A 21,370-nucleotide genomic window follows, 5' to 3' on the forward strand; every position below is an offset into this window, starting at 1 on the left:
AAGAGCCAGGCGGGGAAATGGGGTAGACGAGTGGTGGGTGGTTCAACTAAACCCAACAACTGGGCCAGCTTCCTCAGAGTTGAAGAAAACAAGACAGAACAGTTCGCTTTCCTCTCTGACGTCCTCTCTGACTCATTACATCTTGCACACAAGGAGCTGTTCATCACTAAAGGAGATGATGTCTTGAGAAAGTCATCGCTTGTGGATACTTCATCACTGGCTCCTTGCAACTACGAGGAGGCCGACACCCGCATTGTGTTGCATGTCGCTCACGCTGCTCACAATGGCCACAAGACGATGCTCATCTGCACAGTTGACACCGATGTTTTTGTCCTGGCAGTGGCGCTGGCAAGTACCTTGAATACGGAAGTTGATGTGTGGGTGTCCTTCGGCTGGGTTAAGACTTTCCGCTTCTTTGCGGCCCATGAGACTGCTTGGGCTCTGGGTCCTGACAAGGCAGATGCTCTACCGATATTCCATGCGTTGACGGGCTATGAAACGGTCTCTTGCTTCGCCGGACGTGGAAAGAGGACAGCATGGGCAGTGTGGAAGTGCTACCTGAGCTTCCAGACGCTCACGTTGCTCTCAACTGCACCAGAACGTGTAACCGAAGACGCCCTGCACTCCATTGAAAGGTTTGTCATACCACTATATGACAGAACAGGCACGGACAACGATATCAACAAGGGGCGTCGGAAAATGTTTTTGAAGAAAAACAATTGGTGATGGCGGTGTTTGCGCAGGAACCAGGGCCTGACCCCAGACATGTCCGCCTTGGTTTACTGCTCTTCGAACGTGCTGCTCTAGGCCTGCCCTCGTTTGGCGCGATGAAGCTTTGAGAGTATGTGAGGCACATATACTTATTGGGCATAATCATTGAAGGTCTTTGCCGTAGCAGGCTTCAGCAGTTGGATTATGACTGCTCCGTCTAGGACAATGCAGTTTGATGAAGGAATCTCAGACCTAGGCGGACTGAAGTCTTCTAGACATGCGAGAAGATCATTCATCACACCAAACCGGATGCTAACCCTATCCGATAGTGCAGGAGGGAAAGCTTGGTTTTCATGTCTGAAGAATTCGTCTAGATTCCCATCTCGGTTCTGGCATCCGATGTACAGACGAGAGAAGAGGTTCATGTCAGCTACAGCTTGAGGTAGTGTGATTTCCTTGGTGTTGAGTACCAACAGATCTTGACTATTTTCTTTAAATGAATTCCCAAAGTCTTTCATCACTTTTATCATGGACTGGACGTCTTTTTGGAAAGATGTCTGTACACTTGAGGACTGGTTGTGATGCTTTGTGTTTTGTGACTGGTCTTGGTTAGATTACTTAAACTCTTCAATGAGCCTTGCAACCTCTGGTCCTGCCACCGTCCATTTATTTTAACCCTCATCTTGTGACCAAGGAAACCGTTGACTTCTCGGATACGACGTTTTTATAATTGATAAAAAGGTCAGGAACAAAAGCAAAAACGTCGAAAAGTACCCCTGTAACCGAACACCTACGTACTCAGTGAATGTCTAACCGATTTTTATCAAGAAAGTGATAAAATCACTAACTTAAAATATATTCATTTTACTACTGTAGCTAATATATTGCCAGGTTTCACATTGTGCTGAGTATGCAGGTTTGCTGCAACTGGGGTATTTTAAACAAATATCTATTTACTATAACCACATAAAGCCAAATACCAAGTTTCATCGAAATATATTCATAAATAAGCTTCATATGTTATTTTATATATTCTCCATAAGAATAACATAGGACAACGTATCCATAAGAATAGCATGAGGAATTTTAAGGTAATTTTTTTACATTTTCTCCACAACCATCTAACCTACGCTGATGATCCAAAAAACTAAATTGTTTGTTTTTTAAGCTTTTTAACATGGAATAAGTCCTAATTTCATCATTCAAAGATTTTATTGTAAAAAATGCAAAAACCCGATTTTTGAAAAATGTCAACTCCCATAAAACTTGTGGTGCTATCGCATCCAATGGTCCGATCGTTCTGATTTTTTAGTTTAAGCTTACTGATGCTATCCTACACGTTTGTGCCAAATTTCATCAAAATCGGACGTTTTTTTGAAAATTTTATCTTATTTCTATTGTATTTTGTCTATACAGTAGCGGCCATTTTGAAAAATGGCCGCCACGGCCGCTAGGGGGCAGTTGGCCGATGGCTCCACATCTAAATTTGATCATATTACATCGGTTTACCTCTGTGCCAAATTTGGTGCTTTTATCATAAAGTGCACAATAGGTTAGCTAATCCGCCGTACTATATGATACTGCATTGATTTTAATTGATATTCAACCCAATAAAACACGTCCTTACACTCCTAGCTTTATAATGTTTGCTTGTAAATACTCGTTAAATTTTACAAAAGTGTATAGGTTAAGCTAATTATTTCATGATTGTTAACAAAATTTGCCTATTCAGTTTAGACCGTTATTCTATCTATCATTTAAATTTACAACAGTGAGTTGGTAATATAAAAATCACACGTTATTTCTGTGGAACGCGAAGTTGGTTTTCCAAAGTATGGGACCATGAATGGATGAGGATTCAAACATTATAAACTATGGTTTCAAGTTGTTTTTCAGTGAAAAGGTTTATCAAATATAGGAAAGATCAACTATAGCCGGTCCAAAGATAAATTAACATATTTTTTCAACCTGCATACTTCCTTAGAAGTTTTTAAACACGGGGACCTTTAGTCTTAATTCACTGCACTAGTTTTAGAGCAATAGGTTAAATAGCAATAGAAGTGGCAGTGAATTAAACTTTGGTTAGGTTAGGTTACGTTAGGTTAGGTTAGTAGAGTTAGAAAACCCTAACCTGACCACATTCCACTAGTGGTAGTAAATTAACAAAGGTCCACATTATACTACACAAATTGTTTGATGACAATTTCTATAATGGTCAGTTACAGGTAAATTCAAAACATTTCATTCCTTACGTATTCAACTAAAAAAAAAACTATTTAAGCTGCCTTTAAAAGCCATTAATTGCCACTTTTGACAGCACCAACGAGAATAAAGAAACAAAAGTACGTCGGACAATGGCTGAAACCATCCATCTTCTAACGTTACACGCCGCTGCTCTTGATGTTTTTCTTATTCAACATTTTATTCTTATGACCTCTTGGGGTCGACTGTACAAAAGTGCAGCTATGAATGAGTTCTAAAATTTTAAATGGTTGCAAAATAGTTCCTATATAAACAAAGACGTAACTAGCTCGAATCCTACACTAATTAACAGTTGGTTTAGACAGTTGCATTTATGCAATGCTGAATAATGTTTACTTTCGAGCCAGTAACATTATTTGTTTATATTTATGATCCAGCATTCATGGTAATATTACGAGTGACTGGGAATTGTGTTGTACTTGTGTCCGGGAAAAACGCCTGGGTAAAGTCCACGAATCTTCGGCTAGTACAAAATGAGTTTCATACATTTCAATTTCTATTCTGTAACACATAAACGAGCATGGTCCCACCATTATGTATGACTCATCAAGTGACGAAAGATCATAAATTAGATAAATGTATGTCTTCTAAGAGGACTATCTTTTAGCAAATTCCCAATACAAGAAATTTAAATTATGGGGGTTTACCATAGATCCAAACCAGGTTAGAGAATACGGTTAAGGTATTGTATAAAATAATTTAACTTAAGTATTTCTATTCCACCACATTCACTTTCTGTTTAAGATTTAGTTAATTTGATAAAATTATTTTTATAAAAAAAGCAGTAATTATTGAAACTGAAAATAATACCTCAATTGAATTCATTAAATTATAAACACATTTATAACTGTAAAAATTGTATTGTGTGTTGAAATTGTATACATCCCTCAGTTTTAATTAGTTTTTGTACATATATCCTCGAGCATTTTCAAGTACAATGTAAGAAAATAGTGGAATTGTATAACATAATAACCTAAAAACATTTTTCACTTAGCAAATCCTTTAACATTATCACCCACCTCACACGAGGCAAAAACAACCACATTTAGCGGACAAATGGGGTTATTTCGCTACAAAGATCCATTTATCCGCCCATTTTCCACCAGGTAGATCCACGCTCCCGGAAAAACTTCAAAGGTGGTCATTGTTATTCTCTCCTGAATTAAACTAAATGTTTGCGGGCTACATTGCCACGGGAATCTATTAGGTTATCCCAAAGCGCTTATCCCAAAGTTATCCCAAAGGTTAGGTTATCCCAAAGCGCTACACTGGTTGTTTCAGTAACTCCCTTTGTTTCATATAATTTTCATATGTGGAATTAATGCGTGGTTTGAAATAGTTGGAGAAAATAAAGTTATTGGTACTCTGTGATTTACTGCAAATTGAATCAATCCAGCTGGGGTCCAATGTACCGTAGGTATGCATTGTAAGGAGGGGGGGGGTGTATAATAAAGGGGCGCGTGTGTGTGTGTATAATAAGGGGGGTGTATATTAACGGGTACTTAGCCCAAATAAGATTTTAATTAGTTTAAATAACAAAATCTACCTAACCTAACCTAACTTAACGTAACCTAACCTAATAAATTAAATTATAAAATAAATAGTTGTATTAAATTCAAGTTTTTAATAAGACCAATGTAAAGCTGAACTGTTTACCAAGACAAAAATTAACAATAGTAAAATCGACATTATGTAACATTTTTAGTTAGAAATAACTGGAATTTAATATGAAAGTAAAGTCCAGAAGGAAAAGTATACTACAAAGTTAGGTTAGGTTTGGTTAAGTTGGGTTAGGTTAACTTATAATTATTAGGAGTGGTCTGTATAATACGTAAGTACCTACTGTATTAACGCACTTTCACTGGCCTGAATACGTAATGATATCGGTTCGTAAAAATGCAATTTTTCATTGATCCCTTGTGTAAATTGGTTTGATGTGTAAATAGAGAGAGTATCACCTTCAATGTGACATAGGTATGGCCTTTGGGTCGTGACCCCTTTAATGTGGTGTTATTTTTATTGTTAGTACCAGAAGACCGAGCTTTGCTCGAAAGGAATTGAAAATTAAATTTATTATATAAGCTATTTACCTTAATTAAAGATATTTATTCGCGTTTTTTCATTAAATATTGTTATGCAAAACCCTCATGGGATTCTAAGGTAAGTTTATTGATAAAGAGCGATGGTTAAGATAAATCATGTACTTGACTAGCTATTTACATAGCTTACAGCTATATATATACATTAGTGGTGTCAATTTGATCTGCAATGAGAAACGCGTGAAACATTGTTTCCAAAAAGATGACAAATCTTTCGTTATAAGTCCAGGCTTAAAATTAAATTGGACTATAGGTTTCTGTAAAACCAAATTTAACAATACTTCTAGAAAAGTATATAGCCAATTTTAATGCTAAATATAAATTGTTCCCTAAATTCTCAACTTATATTTTTTTTAAATTAGACTGAAATTAAAAACCGCTTTATATCTGAAAATATAATAGGCCTAATTACTTTACATAAGACGATACTACCTATGCACATTTAAAATATAAAGTAGCTTAATTCAGTGTATGATTCTGCTTGAAAATGTCTGAAGAGAACTTTCGACACGTAAAAATCACCCTTTCAGCGACAATGCATAACAACCCTCTGCGTGTATTATACAGGTCCTATACATTACAAAGGGAGATGAATGAAATGACAGACGACGTATCGTTAAATTGTGGACGGTTCTGTGAATAATTGACAGAGCAAACAACAATTGACATGTTTCCAGGGTTACGACCACAACATCTAGTCAAAACTGGATTTACGATTGCTGAATTCAGCAAGTTTAGCATTCGAGGATAGGTTCACAATTGTGTACTCAAGGTTGGATTTGAACTGGTAAACTTTCTAAATTTTAAGTAAGGGCCAGCAAAGAGTCTATACAACACGAACTGGCAATTTTTAACCAGGTAGGGAGAAGAGATTGGTATTCAAAAAGGTAAACAAACGGATAGCAAGGCTAGTTTGTCTCATAAACCTTGAAACTTTCAAAGTAGACGTAACTTTCACCAGTGTGTCAGCTATTATAATCTTTTTGAAAATTATTTCCAATACTCCGGCGATAGCTAGGACAGGCTAAATTTGTGAAATTGGCGTCCGTCAATCTCGAACACGAGTTCAGGGCCGAGTGCCAATGGCCTAAAAACTTTGACTAGGGTCATTTTACAGCCTAGGCTTGGCGGTGCAGGTGCCAGCCAGGTATCAGTGACCGGTACCACGTTGTGGTGGGAATGGCGGTGGAAAAATCTACTAGGGGGCAGGATGAGAAAAAATTGTTTGATGGATGAAATTAAACTATTATTAGCTAGTCCGCCAAGCCTCAGGCTGTAAAATGACCCTCGTCAAAGTTTGTAGGCAATTGTCACTCGGCCCTGCACTCCTGAAGCGAATCCCAACATACGATGACGACTACCCTCTAAAGCTTTTCTGTGAAAACCTTCTTCTCTTTGATAAAGACTCTTAGATTGGAGTAACCAATTTTTCTAGATCCCAATTAGCATTTTAATGTTTTACAGAAAAACCTTCACCACAAATAATCCAAATCAAAACTGAGTTGACATTTTTAATGGTCGCTGCAAAATAGTTTACAGCTATTTGCAACTGAGCTATTTTAACTGTTACATGATAAGTCATTTTCTGCACACCAACCAATAAAAGTTCCAACCTAACGAAGGAAGTCCTTATCTCATTAACCGCCAAAGCTGGAGTCTGTTATCAGCTGAGCGGCCTTATCAATGACGTCATGTTTGATTGATGACGTCCAAATGAGCTTGTTAACCCCCTTCCCCTACCCATGAATCCAAAGCCCAAAACCTCGGGAATGTTTCTATCTACTTATACCAGTCTTCTTTCGTCAGGACTAAATAAGGATTAGACAAACAATTAGGAACTGTACACTTATGTTTATATTCAGCTTTATTTAGGTCACCATGTGGATTAGAAGCCTTTTTAAATTGAAGCATAAAGACTAAATTATACAGAAACAGATATTACGATAATATCCCCGTTCCAAACCTTCGTCGTCGTTCTAACTATGGACCACGATAAAGTAATAAAAGAAGTCTACACTAACAGCTTATACTTAGCTGCAATAAGTTCATTAAATTGCGTTTAAGGATTGCTCAAAGATACAGAAGAGGGTATTAGTCCAGTCAAGGAATGAGGTGCGTGAGCAGGTAACTAAGCGATTCCTTCAGAAACTTGTTCAGGGGGCTTAGGGTGTTAACATACCAAAAGTCCTGACTCCTAGGTGGTGAGCCAGGGGGTGGAGAGGGGAAAAAGGGGGGGGGGAAAGGTACGCATTTTGGGTTTTTGATTATATCTCGAAAACTATCAACTTTTTGTATACTATAGTAAATTATAATATTGAAGAAGATTAAATTTTCTACAAGAAAAGTATATAATGTGTTTATTTTGGTTCAACAGATTACGAGTTATAACTTATTTAATTGATATCTTATTAAAATACTCCTTCCATAAGAAATACATGTAAATTAGTATGCGAAATGGGGCGAATCCTATCCGCCCAAAGGAAATATAACTGATATTCTGGAAATATTGACAAAATTTCCAGTAATTTGACACTTTAATCATTAAAATTGATCCAAAATTAAGGCGAGGGCGAGGTAACAAAATTTCCAGTTTTGGTGTTTTTTTATTGGAAATATAAAAAAAAAACCTTAAATCATCCCATTTTTAAACGCTCACCCTCGCTTTAATTTTTGACAAAATTTCATGATTAAAGTGTCAAATTACTGGAAATTTTGTCAATATTTCCAGAATATCAGTTATATTTCCTTTGGGCGGATAGGATTCGCCCCATTTCGCATACTAATTTACATGTATTTCTTATGGAAGGAGTATTTTAATAAGATATCAATTAAATAAGTTATAACTCGTAATCTGTTGAACCAAAATAAACACATTATATACTTTTCTTGTAGAAAATTTAATCTTCTTCAATATTATAATTTACTATAGTATACAAAAAGTTGATAGCTTTCGAGATATAATCAAAAAACCCAAAATGCGTACCTTTTTCCCCCCCTTTTTCCCCCCTCCACCCCCTGGCTCACCACCTAGGAGTCAGGACTTTTGGTATGTTAACAACCTAAGCCCCCTGAACAAGTTTCTGAAGGAATCGCTTAAGGCCATGTCACACCGACATCGCCGCTCCCGCCGCGGGAGTACCGCGCGCAGATGTTTTTCCTCGAGCCATGTCACACCAAAAGTTCGCGCCCGCGGCGGGAGTTTTGAGATGAGTTAATTACAATTCGTTTTACATAAGAAACTCATCTTACCTGTTTAGTATGCCATGTAAATTTGCAGGTTTTAAGTAAAGTGTTTAAGAAGCAATTGAATATTTATTAATGTGTTAGTGTAGGGCTACTTTAAAAAGTGAATAACAATTTTTTTAAATTTAATTTAGACCTTGTGTTCGAAGCGTTTTAAATATGGTTGTGGATAAATTATCAACTTTCAGCTTTTGAACTTTATTTTTCACTACACTACAAAGACTATTTACTTTTTAAATAAAAACATATGAACATTTTAAAACTAATGTAATTTTTTGCTTCTATTGAAAGTTCAAGTTTACATTGATTTAAAGTTTTGGTTGTTGCAAATCAAAAAAGTTGATGAACCAATAAAAAAAATTGTTTACGTCAGCAATAAAAAAATGTTTATGGGAAACATTAAATTTTCACCGTAAACATTAATTTTGCATGGTAAACAAAAATGATTTTTTTCTGGTGATAAACATAATTACGAAGATAATACACAAAACAACATAGACTACATCATCAAACAAAATAAACATGTTAAATTTAATTCAAAACTGTATTAAACTGTATTACTTTTAAACTTTAAATAGCTTGGGCATTCGAAATGCCCATTTGCGCATGCGCTAGACCAAACTCCCGCCGCGGTAGTCTCAAAAAATCGCTCAGCAGGCGGACGTGGCGGACACTACCGCACGCCCGCGGGCGCGCGGTAGTGCGGTGTGACTTGGCACATTTGATAACATGGTGAGCGATTTTTCAAAATTCGCTCCCGCCGCGGGAGCGAGCTCGGTGTGACTTGGCCTTTAGTTACCTGCTCACGCACTCTACACCTACTTTTGGATCATTCATTGACTGGACTATATAGAAATAACTACCTACTATTCAAAAACCATTACTGTATTTGTGATGTAGCGTATATCCAATGCCCTAAACAAGTCTGAACAGCCGAGTAGTTATTGAGCCACTCTCAAACATGTAGCTGTTTTGTCCGAAAGCGAGATCGATTCTGGTCTCAGCATTCTGGCTATTAGTTAATGAAGTTATCGAACAAAAGGTATACTTTTGAATGGTTTAAGATCAGGACTTTATGGGCGGGCATTAATTGCGCCAACTGACCTGAGTCAGTCGGGTATACCTGAATTGCGCCAACTACTTCAGGGAGCCACCCGATACGTTCCTTCACTAAGCTAAGTGCCGGCCCTCTTTCACTGTATAATTGAGAAGGTTAGGTTAAGTTAGGCTAGGATGACAGGAAAACCAGGACATTCTTTCTGCCGGCAACTCACCCCTACCTTGGGCTTGGCGCAACTAAGAAACATTTTTTGGGACCCTTAGAGGTCTTTGTGCAATTAAGAAACTCTTTGGCGCAATTAATGCACGACCGGTGTTTACTCCTCTACAAAATACGTAGACAATCGCAATGGAGTGGATAAACACAAATAGGAGGATAGTTGCAATGAGGAGATGAGGCCATTTTCGTTGACGACCTAATAGCACACACTGTTCCTGAGTTCAAGTTTTATACCTATGTATAACAAAATAATTGTAACCAAAGAGGGAAGGAGGCCAGACATCCTGGGCCGGTTACGTAACCAGCCAGAAGCCAAGTACAAGGATCGGATCGGATACCTGACGGAGTGTCCGATTTCTTTATCCAGGTAGATCACAAACTACAGATCATGGTGTTAGTAAACTCTGTACTTTTTCCAAGTATATATATTTTCCTTGTCAAAAAGCCATATAAAAGGCATTCGTAGACATAAATAGATAATACCTTACAGCTTGTAAACAAAGCTACGCCTCTTTAACCCCACTTATCACAAGTGTAAGTTGAATATTCGGAAATGAACTCCAAACGTGTTTTTAAAAAGTTTATGCAGTAAGATAAAACTGTTCCTGAAAAGATCGAGGAAAAATGGCGGCCAGCAAAAAAATTTGAGGAAGGAGCTGGGACTCCAAAATGTTGCCAAGTTTCCAAATTATTTTGTAATTCCTTACTTAACTCTAATTTTTTCTGAAAAATGTTCTAGATATCTCTCTAAACTTGGTGACGTTTGGGGTTAACCGATAAAACATCATGTCCAAATAGATAAGGTGAGAACGATATTAATTTTGTTTTTAATTTGAGGCAAAAATTCCTAAAGAACCGACAGTGAGTGGTATTCTGTGGGTTTGCTGATCAGACAATTCTTGAAGCACAAACCGAGTTGTAATCTTTGAGATCGTTCAAATACTTTGTTCTCGTAGATGGAATTGTTAAATAACCAATATATAGAATTTCAGGAACCATACGACGGTAATGTGGAGAATTTTAGGCATGTCTCGTGTACCTACTTGGTATCTAAGACAAGTAAACGGTCTACTGATACACCTCAAAAGCCAGTAGCTGCAATACTTTAAAATCTGTTTCTCGTTGGAAACCTGTTTCGAATCATTCTACTCCAGTTGCAGCGAGACTTGGAGGATGTTCCACTAATTTCAATCTTCTGTGTTTCACAGAACTTATGTCAATAGGTTCGAATTTGGGTTCGAATTGTACATCGTTACCAAAACAGGTCGCATTTTAACTATGTCAGAATTACCTTATTTTCTGGTTTTCGGTCAAATTTCGTTCTTTTGAACATAGGTTCAGGGAAAATCAATATTTCAACCGACAAATCTATAAATTTTTACGAAAAACTCTACCATATAGCATTTTAAAGTGTAATACCACTAACAGTGGTGGTGAGTTAACAGTTGAGTTGGTAAGTAATTCTCTAATTACTAACTCAGCGAGTCAGGCACGCTAGCTAGGCGTGGCCCGGGGTAATATTAACACCAACACAAACACAAGACTGATATGCTTGATTGTAGGCCGGAGGTAGAGTGTTTAATACAGTGTTCACTTAGAGGTTCTTAACTGATCACTAACTCAACCCTCGACTGACGCCATGTATTTTTTAGTGCCACCTTCACATCCTAGGACGCTAGGATCTAGCCCGCGGTCGTGCATTAATTGCGCCAAAGAGTTCCTTAATTGCGCCAATTCCCCTAAGGGTCCCAAAAAATGTTCCTTAGTTGCGCCAGAAGGTTGCAGGCAGAAGGAATGTCCTTGTTTACGTGTCATCCTAACCTATTCTAACCTAACCTAACCCAACCTAACCTACTCAATTATACAGTAAAAGAGGGTCGCCACTTGGTGTAATTATTGAACTACATGGTAGCTCGGGTAGCTGGAGTAGTTCGCTCAATCCAGGAATACCCGACTACCTGACTCAGGTCAGTTGGCGCAATTCATGCCCGCCCTAGCCCGGAACCGACTTCAGGCAGGTCTTAGAGGGTTGCGGCATCATCACATAGATAAAATCCATTGGTGATTGGCGGGACTTGAACCCGGGAACTCGGGCTCTGAAACCCCGCGCTCTTCCACTAAACTAACTCGCTTCCCCTGAGGGTTTTGAAATTCTTAGGGCGAACTAAGGAGGGAATTGTGGTGCAATAATGGTTGTATCTATTTTTTCTATCCTACATAATGTTTGTAACTAGGTTTTTTAAATTTTCTGAGTGTTGCTGAGTGTACACACTTATAATGTGTATGTAACTGTGATATGTAAACGAATAGAGTAATAAATTTTGTTATTGTTGAAAATATAAATAAATCAAGTTACATAATCATCCCGTGCTGTCATTCAATCGATGGATTCGTGTTACTAACGAACTCTGAAATTGGCCTCGTAACATTTATTGGTACCCGTCGAGTCACCAATTCATATTTAACTTGCCAATGATTGGGTTGGTTCGATTTTTATCGGACTGATTGCGGGCATAGTCAATAGTATTGATTGACCTAAAGCTTTGAAGGGAACGAGGTTTAATTGCAGATAAGTAGTATGCGAATTATTTAATTTACTTCTTTTTTGTTTAATTAAATTTGAATCACAGTTATTGGAATTCATTAAGAAATTTTAAGACGCGAATATATAATGTTCTAATTATTATCAACTTTTCAAGAAATTATTTATATTATATACTATTCTGAATTTTTACTAGAGGACTTTTTTTAGAGCTAATAACTTTTGCTTAAAATGATTCGATCGAAGATAATGAATTAAAATATGCCAGATAAAAGTAATTTCAATTGCCACTGGGTATGGACGAAAGAAGCCATTCAATCCTGTAAGAGTAAACGAGTAAACCAACAACGTCTTAACAAATTGGTAGTGACAATCCACACCGATGTCTACAGTCTACAATCACAGATGAACAATAGTAATTATTATATTTAGTGGGAGGAAACATTAAATAAATGATGGAATAGTGATAACCTTAGTGTTACGTCATTATTGAGTCTGCAGATTGGACAGTCAGTTGTTTTGACAAATTGTATGCTAGATACACACCACACCTATAACCAACTATTGCGACCACACAATTGTTTTCAAAACACTTGTAATAAACAATGATGTATAAATGACGTCACTGCTCCAGCTGATTGGACAGCCAGTCCAGACCCTCGTAGAGTCCTCGGCCCTGCGTGGCGCAAGTCTCTTGTATCTTCCATCTGTTCTTCACTTTGTCCAAACCCAACAGCTGGCTCAGCTCAGCAGCACTCAGCGCGTCGGGAAGGTCCTGTTTGTTGGCCAGGATCAGCAACACGATGTCCCTGAGAGCTTCCTCCTGAAGTAAGCTGGTCAACTCTTTCTCGCACTCCGACACTCTATCACGGTCGCTGGAGTCCACCACGAAGATGAGTCCCTGGGTGTTCTCGAAGTAGTGCCTCCACAACACCCTGATCTTGTCTTGTCCTCCGACGTCCCACACTGTGAAGCTGATGTTCTTGTAGTCCACTGTCTCCACGTTGAACCCAAGGGTCGGGATGGTTGTGACGACATCGCCCAGTTTCAGTCTGTACAAGATCGTGGTTTTCCCAGCCGCATCCAGACCGACCATCAGGATCCTTACAGACTGCTTTGCGAAAATACGAGTTAGCAAGGTGGATATTGTGAGTCCCATGGCAAAATTTATGGCTTTTCAGAATGTTATGATTGTTTGTTTGTTGTTTCCAGAGATGAAAATACAGCTGGTGAAATTGAATTCGCTGTAGCACCGTACCAAATACATAGAGATTACTTTTTCGTCACCATTTTATCTGCTCATTAATCCACGATAAATTCTCCAATATACAAATGAAAATCATCTTCGAAATTCTTAAGAAAGTGCGCTCTGAAGAAAATTATAATAGAAAATTTGCATTTCTTTGTAAGGTATTGTTGCCTATTCAGTGGATAATAGTTCTTTAATGTTCATTAATCTTGTAGGAAATTTACTTCAACGAACTTTAATGTTTACTTTTAAATTAATTCCCTATTGAATTCATATAGTAAGTTTAGACCTAATATTACACTAATTACATGTCTTTAAACCCCAGCTCTACTCTTCAACGTTCTGACTCACAGTAGTTAATCCTACTGATCTTAATTATCACAGTTTGAAAATTTTATTCCTAAAAATATTTAAAAATTCTTACTACCGACCACATCCCAATACGAAAATTACGAGCCCAATGATCGCTCTATGGTTTTAGCAAAGAATAAACATTATTCCAGAAAAAAGGTTCAACACTATTTAAACAGTTTCAACGTTCTTATCGTATATTAATAGTATTTATTGCCAACAGAGCAGCTTTTCACACAACGGTTACAATGATGGTTTAGACTGGTAAGCAACAACTGAATGTGTCATGTTATAAAGTGAGTGACCCGTAGCTGAAGCCTTGACCATGACCGTAGCTTACCTTCACACCTACTTGCTGACTCATATAATCTCTTACTGTCGGACTTATAAATAAAATCCCGAAATAAATAAACTTAAAATTAAACCCCTTTGTCTGATGGGATTACATGATTGAACATGTAAATAGGTTTTTTTACAATGATATTTAATGGTGTATGGGTCGAGATTTGATATCATAGATATCAAGAGGAAAGTCAGGAATCCCGCATAACATAGATGCAGTTCGAAAATGAATTTGACGTATATTTACTCATGCTAGACGTCGTCCAGTGGTCGAAAACTCGACCAAAAATGTGTAATATGGAAAGACTTTTCTATTTGCACCCCACGCTGTAAATAGAACATTTGTTTGGGATTTCTTCCATTTCTTTGGATTTTCTGTTTATATTTCGTTGCTATTTCGTCACCAGCATGGCAATCCTTTACCTTTACGAACCCACTTTATGGCACACATGATAATTTTTTCAAATTTTTTAATTATTTTTTTTGTTTATTTTTTAGACTATCTATTATCTGTTATCTATTATATATTTTAATTTTATTAAAGTGATACAATGAAATTTTATGTAAACGGTTAAGGTCATTTACCAAATAAAAGTATAGGCATATGGCACATCAAAATGAGGCTTAGAGTGTGTAGATTTGCCGAAAAATATTAATATGGACGAATTTCCTAAGGGCTCTGCTCCACAGGCTGATTTCCAAAGGGCTACGCCTGGCATGCCATCAATGTTTAAATAATTTAATTTAGCTAATGAAACAGCTGGTCAGTAAAATGAACTGGTGTTTGTTTATTTACTCGAAAGAGATGTTTGTGACGCTTTATGTAGATTGAGGAGGGTTATGTTTGGTTTTAAAGTGAGGTTGTCCTACGTTTTGTAAAGTATTGCTCAAAGTTTAATTTGTTTAATTTATATAGTAAGCTACATGTGAAGAGGCTTGGCTAAAATTGAAGAATTATAATAACACATGTCATTCATGAAGCATCAATATGAAGCAACTGATGCTATTGCTACACTAAGGTATGTTGTCCTATTCTTATGGATCTATCAACATCAAAAGTAGGGGTTTGAAAGTAAGTCCTAAGTTTACGCTTTTAAATCAGTTTATATTTTCAAACTAAATCAAAGAATGGCTGTACAGTTTGCTGTTTTAAAACACACATCAGCACCACTTTATTGCTCTCTAGCTCTCTTTGTCACATTTTCTTCCCGTTGCAAAGCACGGGTATAGCAGCTTGTTTTAATTTAAAAAGGGATTCCGACATCTACAGGAAAGTATCTTCAAATGCGTAGATTTTCCCTGCGATGCACACGAGCTGATTAAAAAGGTCTGAAACATGCTTGCCTATTATATAGATAAATATGAGTTCGGTAAAAACTGCGGTAGTAAATTTATCAATTGCGATGTTCCGATATTCAAAACATGTAATACACTCGTGTGATTTTCCCCGCGGATGAATAATTGAAATCGGAAGTGAGTCCGACCGGAAATATAGCAGGTTCGTGTTGGCTACATCGCTACATGGGCAACTTGTTGCGCGAGATCAAATATTTACTGGCCATGCCCGGTGAACAATAGTTCTCTTACTTCGAACCTGAAATTCATTATTGTCATGAATCCATTTCTTTTAAATTTATATGAGTTTAAAAAATTGTCTGTACTTTACAATGAGTAGAATACTTCACTTTCTACATTTCTTTGTTGAATAATCAAGATTTTGTTTGTTTTTACGTTTTATAGCCTAAGGCGAGACAAGTCGTACTGTATCTCATTTTCTGCTCGTCCATTTGTGGGTAGGTTACGCCCATATTACGCTTCATAATCCAAGGAAACTAGGCCGACCAAGGACGGTCGTGCATTAATTGAGCCAGAGTTCTATAATTGTACCAAGCCCTCAACTCAAAGGGCCCTAAAAATGACCAAGCCAGATAGGGGTGAGTTGCAGGCAGAATAAATGTTCTTGTTTACATGTCATCCTAATCTAAACTAATCTAACCTAACTTAACCTAAACCCAACCTAACCTAACCTAATCAATTATACTGTACAGTCAAAGAGGGCCGCCACTCGGTGCAGTTAATGCACGTATTGGGTGGCTCCCTAGAGTAGTTGGCGCAATTCAGGAATATGACTACCTCTGAGATCAGTTGGCGCAATTCATGCCCACCCTCAAGAAAAAAGCTTTTCCTTGTTCAGTAAATTGTTAGCATGTGTTCGTCAATTTAAAAATGGTCTTCATAAGTAAATAAAATCAAGAACGGTACAAGCTCATCTTACGATTTTGGTAGTTTTAAGTTTTACTACAAACACAAAATACTAATCAGCTCTTTGGGGAAGATTCGTTCTGCAAACTGTCGCTGTAATGTTTAAGTCAGAAGTTGTTGACAACATAGAGTAAAACCTTTGTTACAATCATACTACATTTAATTTGTTTCCTACCGTAGAGGATTTGCGTTTTCATATCCCAATGTAGATCGCAACAATTACTAAGCGTGTGTATTGAAGTTGTACAGTATTTTGTAAATTGTTTTTTGAATGTTAATTTAATCGATTAGCTTTGATAAACCTAGCTATTTTCGTCTAGATATAACATTATATCTAGTTGTGACAATTTTACATGTCTCATGTTTTTTACTTATCGGGTTTCCCATTATCAAGTATGGTTATTGGGTAAAGCTACTAATACGATCTCTTTTAGTAAAAAAACCCTCAAATGGTCTCCTAATGGTCTGAGAATCTCGTGTGTTCTCTTTAGAAACACGCTGAGGTAACGACCAACCATTGTTGATCTTCTCTTTGGAAACTACAGAATCGCTGACTCTCAACATTAACAAGTTTCTGAGCCAAACATATGTCCTATCAAAAATTCTATTTTCCACTTTTTTAGTTGGACCATAACAGTTGCTATCTATAGGCTAGCTCACCAGTTCCGCTTGGACTTGGTAAAAAGTTTGTGTATTCGACTGAAATTTGTAAGTTACTTCAGCACAATCTGTAGGTGGCACACAACTACGATATGATTTTAATCTAAAAATCTGGCTACAAATTTAACATGGGAATGGGATGTCTAAAAGGTAATAGCTACCTACTTCCTACAGTGAAATTTTCTTAGCTTCTAAAATTCAAAAAGTAAGGTAAAGGCAGACCACAGGGTATCTTTGATGCAGCAGACCTTTTATTTGACAGGTTGAGATGAGCCGAGGTGCAAATGAGTGGGTCAATAATTCAACGCGGCGGCGCCTACTTGAGACTTGTCTCCCTAGCTCCAGCCATACAACACACAACATGGCTCAAACTATTCCTTAGCTTCCACAAAGACTCAAAGTTTCTACTTCGTGAAGGCAGAGAGAAAATTTACGTTTAATTAAGTGGGATGAGTGGAGTACCTTGTTACTGAGATCAGCTGTTTCTTGGCCAAGATAATTTTAAAAGCCCAATTATCAGAGGTCTCAAGTTGGAGCTAGTTTCGATCAAAAAAGCCAATGGCTTTTACTTGGGAACGAACAACCTACAACCATTGACTATGAATCCTTATAGTCAATGCTACAACCAAGAGAGGTCTATGACTTTGGATACTACAAGTAGACGACCAATTTACGTTAAATAGATGTAGCATTTTCTTTGGAAAACTACTCGATTATGCTCCGCTCAATATTGCAAGCAGACAACTGCATTGTACAAGTTATATTTTACCTGACACACCTGTAGGCATTGTACAGAGTACCTAGGCACAATTGTCAATTTCTAGTCAAATTGTGTAAAATCCTGTTGTTATTAGCACATTTTATACTTTGCCTGAACGGTAGTACGAAAAAAAGCGTACAGCGAAATATGCGTATAAGGGGAAACATTGTTATTAGACAAGAGTAAGTGGTAAATATTACAATACGAAAAATGCGTACTGAAGGGTCGGATGGTTCGTTTAGGCAATGTATATAAGGTTTAGTAATTCTATAACATACTTTCAATTTTTCATTTTAGACGCATTTAACACTTTTTGAATTTTTCTCAATCAGCTGTGTGGCGGTTCAAAATCGCAAACAAATGAGCTGTCAAAACTGTCAGAAATAAAAATGTAAACAATTCCATTACTGACTGTTTCCATGGAATGGGCTCAAATGGTACTTTATAAAGGCTGGAATCAAGACATGGAAATGAAGATTGATATTTGAATAAACGACATTCACATTCCGATGTATATTATAATTTCTCCATATTCTTTGCGAATATATGAGCTGTTTGGAGATGGATAAATGATAATACATTATATTTTCATATAAAGATCATAGTCTTTACCTAACTTATAAATATTGATTATCTACAACAATAGATAAAGTAATAACTCAACCCACCAAACAATCAATTACCTGAACAAAGACGGAACTTCTAAACAATAAAAGTCAACAATGTATTTTAGAAGGAACAACAGCGAGGCGAGAAAAGGGAGGGAATTCTACAAAAAGGCGCGAAACACGGAGCGAAGAACAATAAAACAGCTGTAAATTTCTCAATCGTCTGTAGTTCCTATCCGCCCTTCTTTTCCGTGCGACTGTGACGCCAGAAATGGCCTGAGTCAGTAGTGTGTTTTGTTTTGGGTCGTTGTTCAGGAGTGGATACAAAAATGTTTTATTTAGTATAAAATAAAATGAAAAAGTTTTACCTGGAGTCAAAACAAAATATCGAATTTTGATTTGGTATAATTTATTCCAAACATCTTGAATACTAGGACAAGTGAAACTAATGTTGTAATAGTTTCGAATCGTATTATTCAAAAATTATTTATGGAGATGTAATTTGTTTAATCGTAATATATTTTCTGAACACCACAAAATATTTCACTACACTAGACTTGTCATATTGTTGTTATTGTTTTAATGGTTCAACCACATCTACTCTTCTGTGGCTCAACGAATAATTGGAGAGTGTAACCACAGCTGTTGTACAGCGGAAATATCAACCACATGAATTGTGTGATTATACTTCAGTAATATTTAGTTTGTACATTTATAGTAACGTACTGTAACGAGTATTTATATCTATTGGCAATTAAAAACATCTTCCAATGCTGGGCTGGAAACATTAAGCAAAAACGGAGGTATGGAATAATATATATACAATTAATTAACATAAGTGCAGAATATGAAAAAAAAATAAAATTAAAAATTATAACATGCGGAAACTGTTTTAGAATTAATTAAAATTAATAACTAAACGTGGTTGTATAATGAACAAAATCATGTTAAGCTTTTTAAATTGAAACTCGGAATATTTGTACTCATAATTTGATTTAGAAGAAGTAAAGAGGTTTGGATAAAACATCCAGCGTCAACTTAAGTTCACAAGTTAAGTTGGGGTTGTGGACATGATGACATCCAAGTCAAGTTAAGTTAGTCACTGTCAATGATTGTCATACTAGAGTTCAGTTTCAAACAAAAGCATCCCAAAGTAACAGCTTTACAAATTTATCCTTCATGATCCCTTTTCTTGTTTTAACTTGGATACCCCAGTACATTCAGTGGATTTCCTTCTCTTTAAGAAAATGATTCTCCAAATCCAAAAATTGTTCTCTATTTTTTAAACCTACCACTGAAAACTCAGTAGTAAAAATGTGGGTCCACAATGAGATAAACATTTTTGTTAATATGCAGACAATATACTATGGACAGAGCCGATGGTTTTCTTAATACATTTTTTTCCAGAATTAATAAAATTTTAATTTAGAAAAGCTAGTGTTAGCATTGATTTGAATTCGCTTCATAATTCAAAGGTTCTGTATAGGTTGATCTTGCTTTATAAGTTGCTCAAAATGTGCCTTTTATTCTTTTTTAATGATTACAATAGAGGATAAGCAAACATTTACTAGTATAACGTTCTGTTGAGTGTAATTGTTTTAAATTTGCAAAGTTTAAGTAGGTAGTTTTAAGTTAACATTAAAACTGGTCGGAAACATATCTTTAAACGGTTTCAGCTGACCCATAAGGATGATAAGTATAAGGGAGTATTGATTAATTGAAGAGGAAATGCGGATTTTGGGTCTAGGTACGTCAACTATAGCTTATTGGAAACAGGAAAGTATGTTTTGTTTAATAACTTATATATATTTTAGTAGTAAAACAAATTTACATCAAGTAGCTGTTTGATGGTTCGAAACTGGACCCTGCTGTCCAGATCATTGAGTTTTAAATAAAAAATTATTCTGGCTAACGAAACAGCTGATTTTAGTCAGTAACAAAGCTAGATCATCTCATATTTCTACACGTATCCTTCATCACATATTTTGGTTCAAATACGCACCTAGGTCGTGTCCCCATCTCAATAGATAATGATAATGATAAAGCTAACTTTGCTCTTAAGTTAAAACGTAACTACATAATTTGTAACTTACAATCAATGCATCGATGAATGCTTCCAGTGTATCCAACAGGGTGTCAGTAATGGTATGGATCGAGGTTCACACGCACACACATGCACATCTGACACGCACACACTAACATGCAATAACAGCATACAACGTAATTATATTTAATTTAATATTCCACGGAGTTTAAACTTGCGGGAGGTAAAAACATTATGATCGAAATCTACCCTTTTCCCTGTAAATGTAATTTGTAACCGAGCTTTTCCAATGTTTATTGATTGGTTATGTAAAAAATGCGAGAAGGATAACTTCAAAAATGGTGAAACAGTTAGTTTGCACATCAAATTATATGTAACAAAAATCCAAATTACAAACAGTAAATTCAAGCGAGTTCATTTAATCAACAAATAGCTGTATTTTTTGCCGGAGCAACTAAACGTAGTTTCGAAGCTCGACCGTGAACTAATTAATTCCCGGTTTTAATTTAACAACAACTGGGCATTAGTATAGGAAGGAAGTATACTTTGATCAACTTTACTTGATCAACTTTTATACTTTTGTCAACCTTGATAAAAGTCTTATTTAATCATATCCATGCCATACGTGTTATCAAGGTTCTACTGTGTAAAATGATTGCCTGAAATCAGCTGTAAACGCGTCAGTATTGAACGGAGACAAATTCTAATTAGTTCATTTCAGATGATAATTGGGTCACATTGGGAAGCTGAATGTTGAATTCTGAATGCTGAATGCAGACTGGGACAGCCTTTCATACCCTACAGTTCTGCAATTATATTCCAGCATTCGATTGATTTAATCCATTAAGTATAACATTTCAATGTATTGTGCTTTTCCATTTGAAGTATAAATTCTGCTGATCTTCATTTATTGTATTTTGATTATTTCATTTTATGAAATTATTTAGAGAGAAAGTCT

At 36.4% G+C, this 21,370-nt stretch overlaps 2 protein-coding genes across 2 annotated transcripts in view; both read right to left on the reverse strand.

The window, feature by feature from the left end:
- The window catches only part of LOC128993781 (fatty acid 2-hydroxylase-like), an 84,529-nt gene that overhangs the window by 48,500 nt on the left and 14,659 nt on the right, over window positions 1-21,370 (reverse strand). The window lies entirely within an intron of this gene.
- Window positions 12,640-13,295, reverse strand: LOC128993783 (ADP-ribosylation factor 2-like). The gene has a single exon (XM_054417774.1). The coding sequence runs from the start codon at window positions 13,293-13,295 to the stop codon at window positions 12,759-12,761; it is 537 nt and encodes a 178-aa protein (XP_054273749.1). The 3' UTR covers window positions 12,640-12,758.

Source organism: Macrosteles quadrilineatus, unplaced genomic scaffold (assembly GCF_028750875.1).
Source record: "Macrosteles quadrilineatus isolate MER2022 unplaced genomic scaffold, UCM_ALF_1.0 Scaffold_5__1_contigs__length_97177068, whole genome shotgun sequence".
NCBI classification, from domain to species: domain Eukaryota; kingdom Metazoa; phylum Arthropoda; class Insecta; order Hemiptera; family Cicadellidae; genus Macrosteles; species Macrosteles quadrilineatus.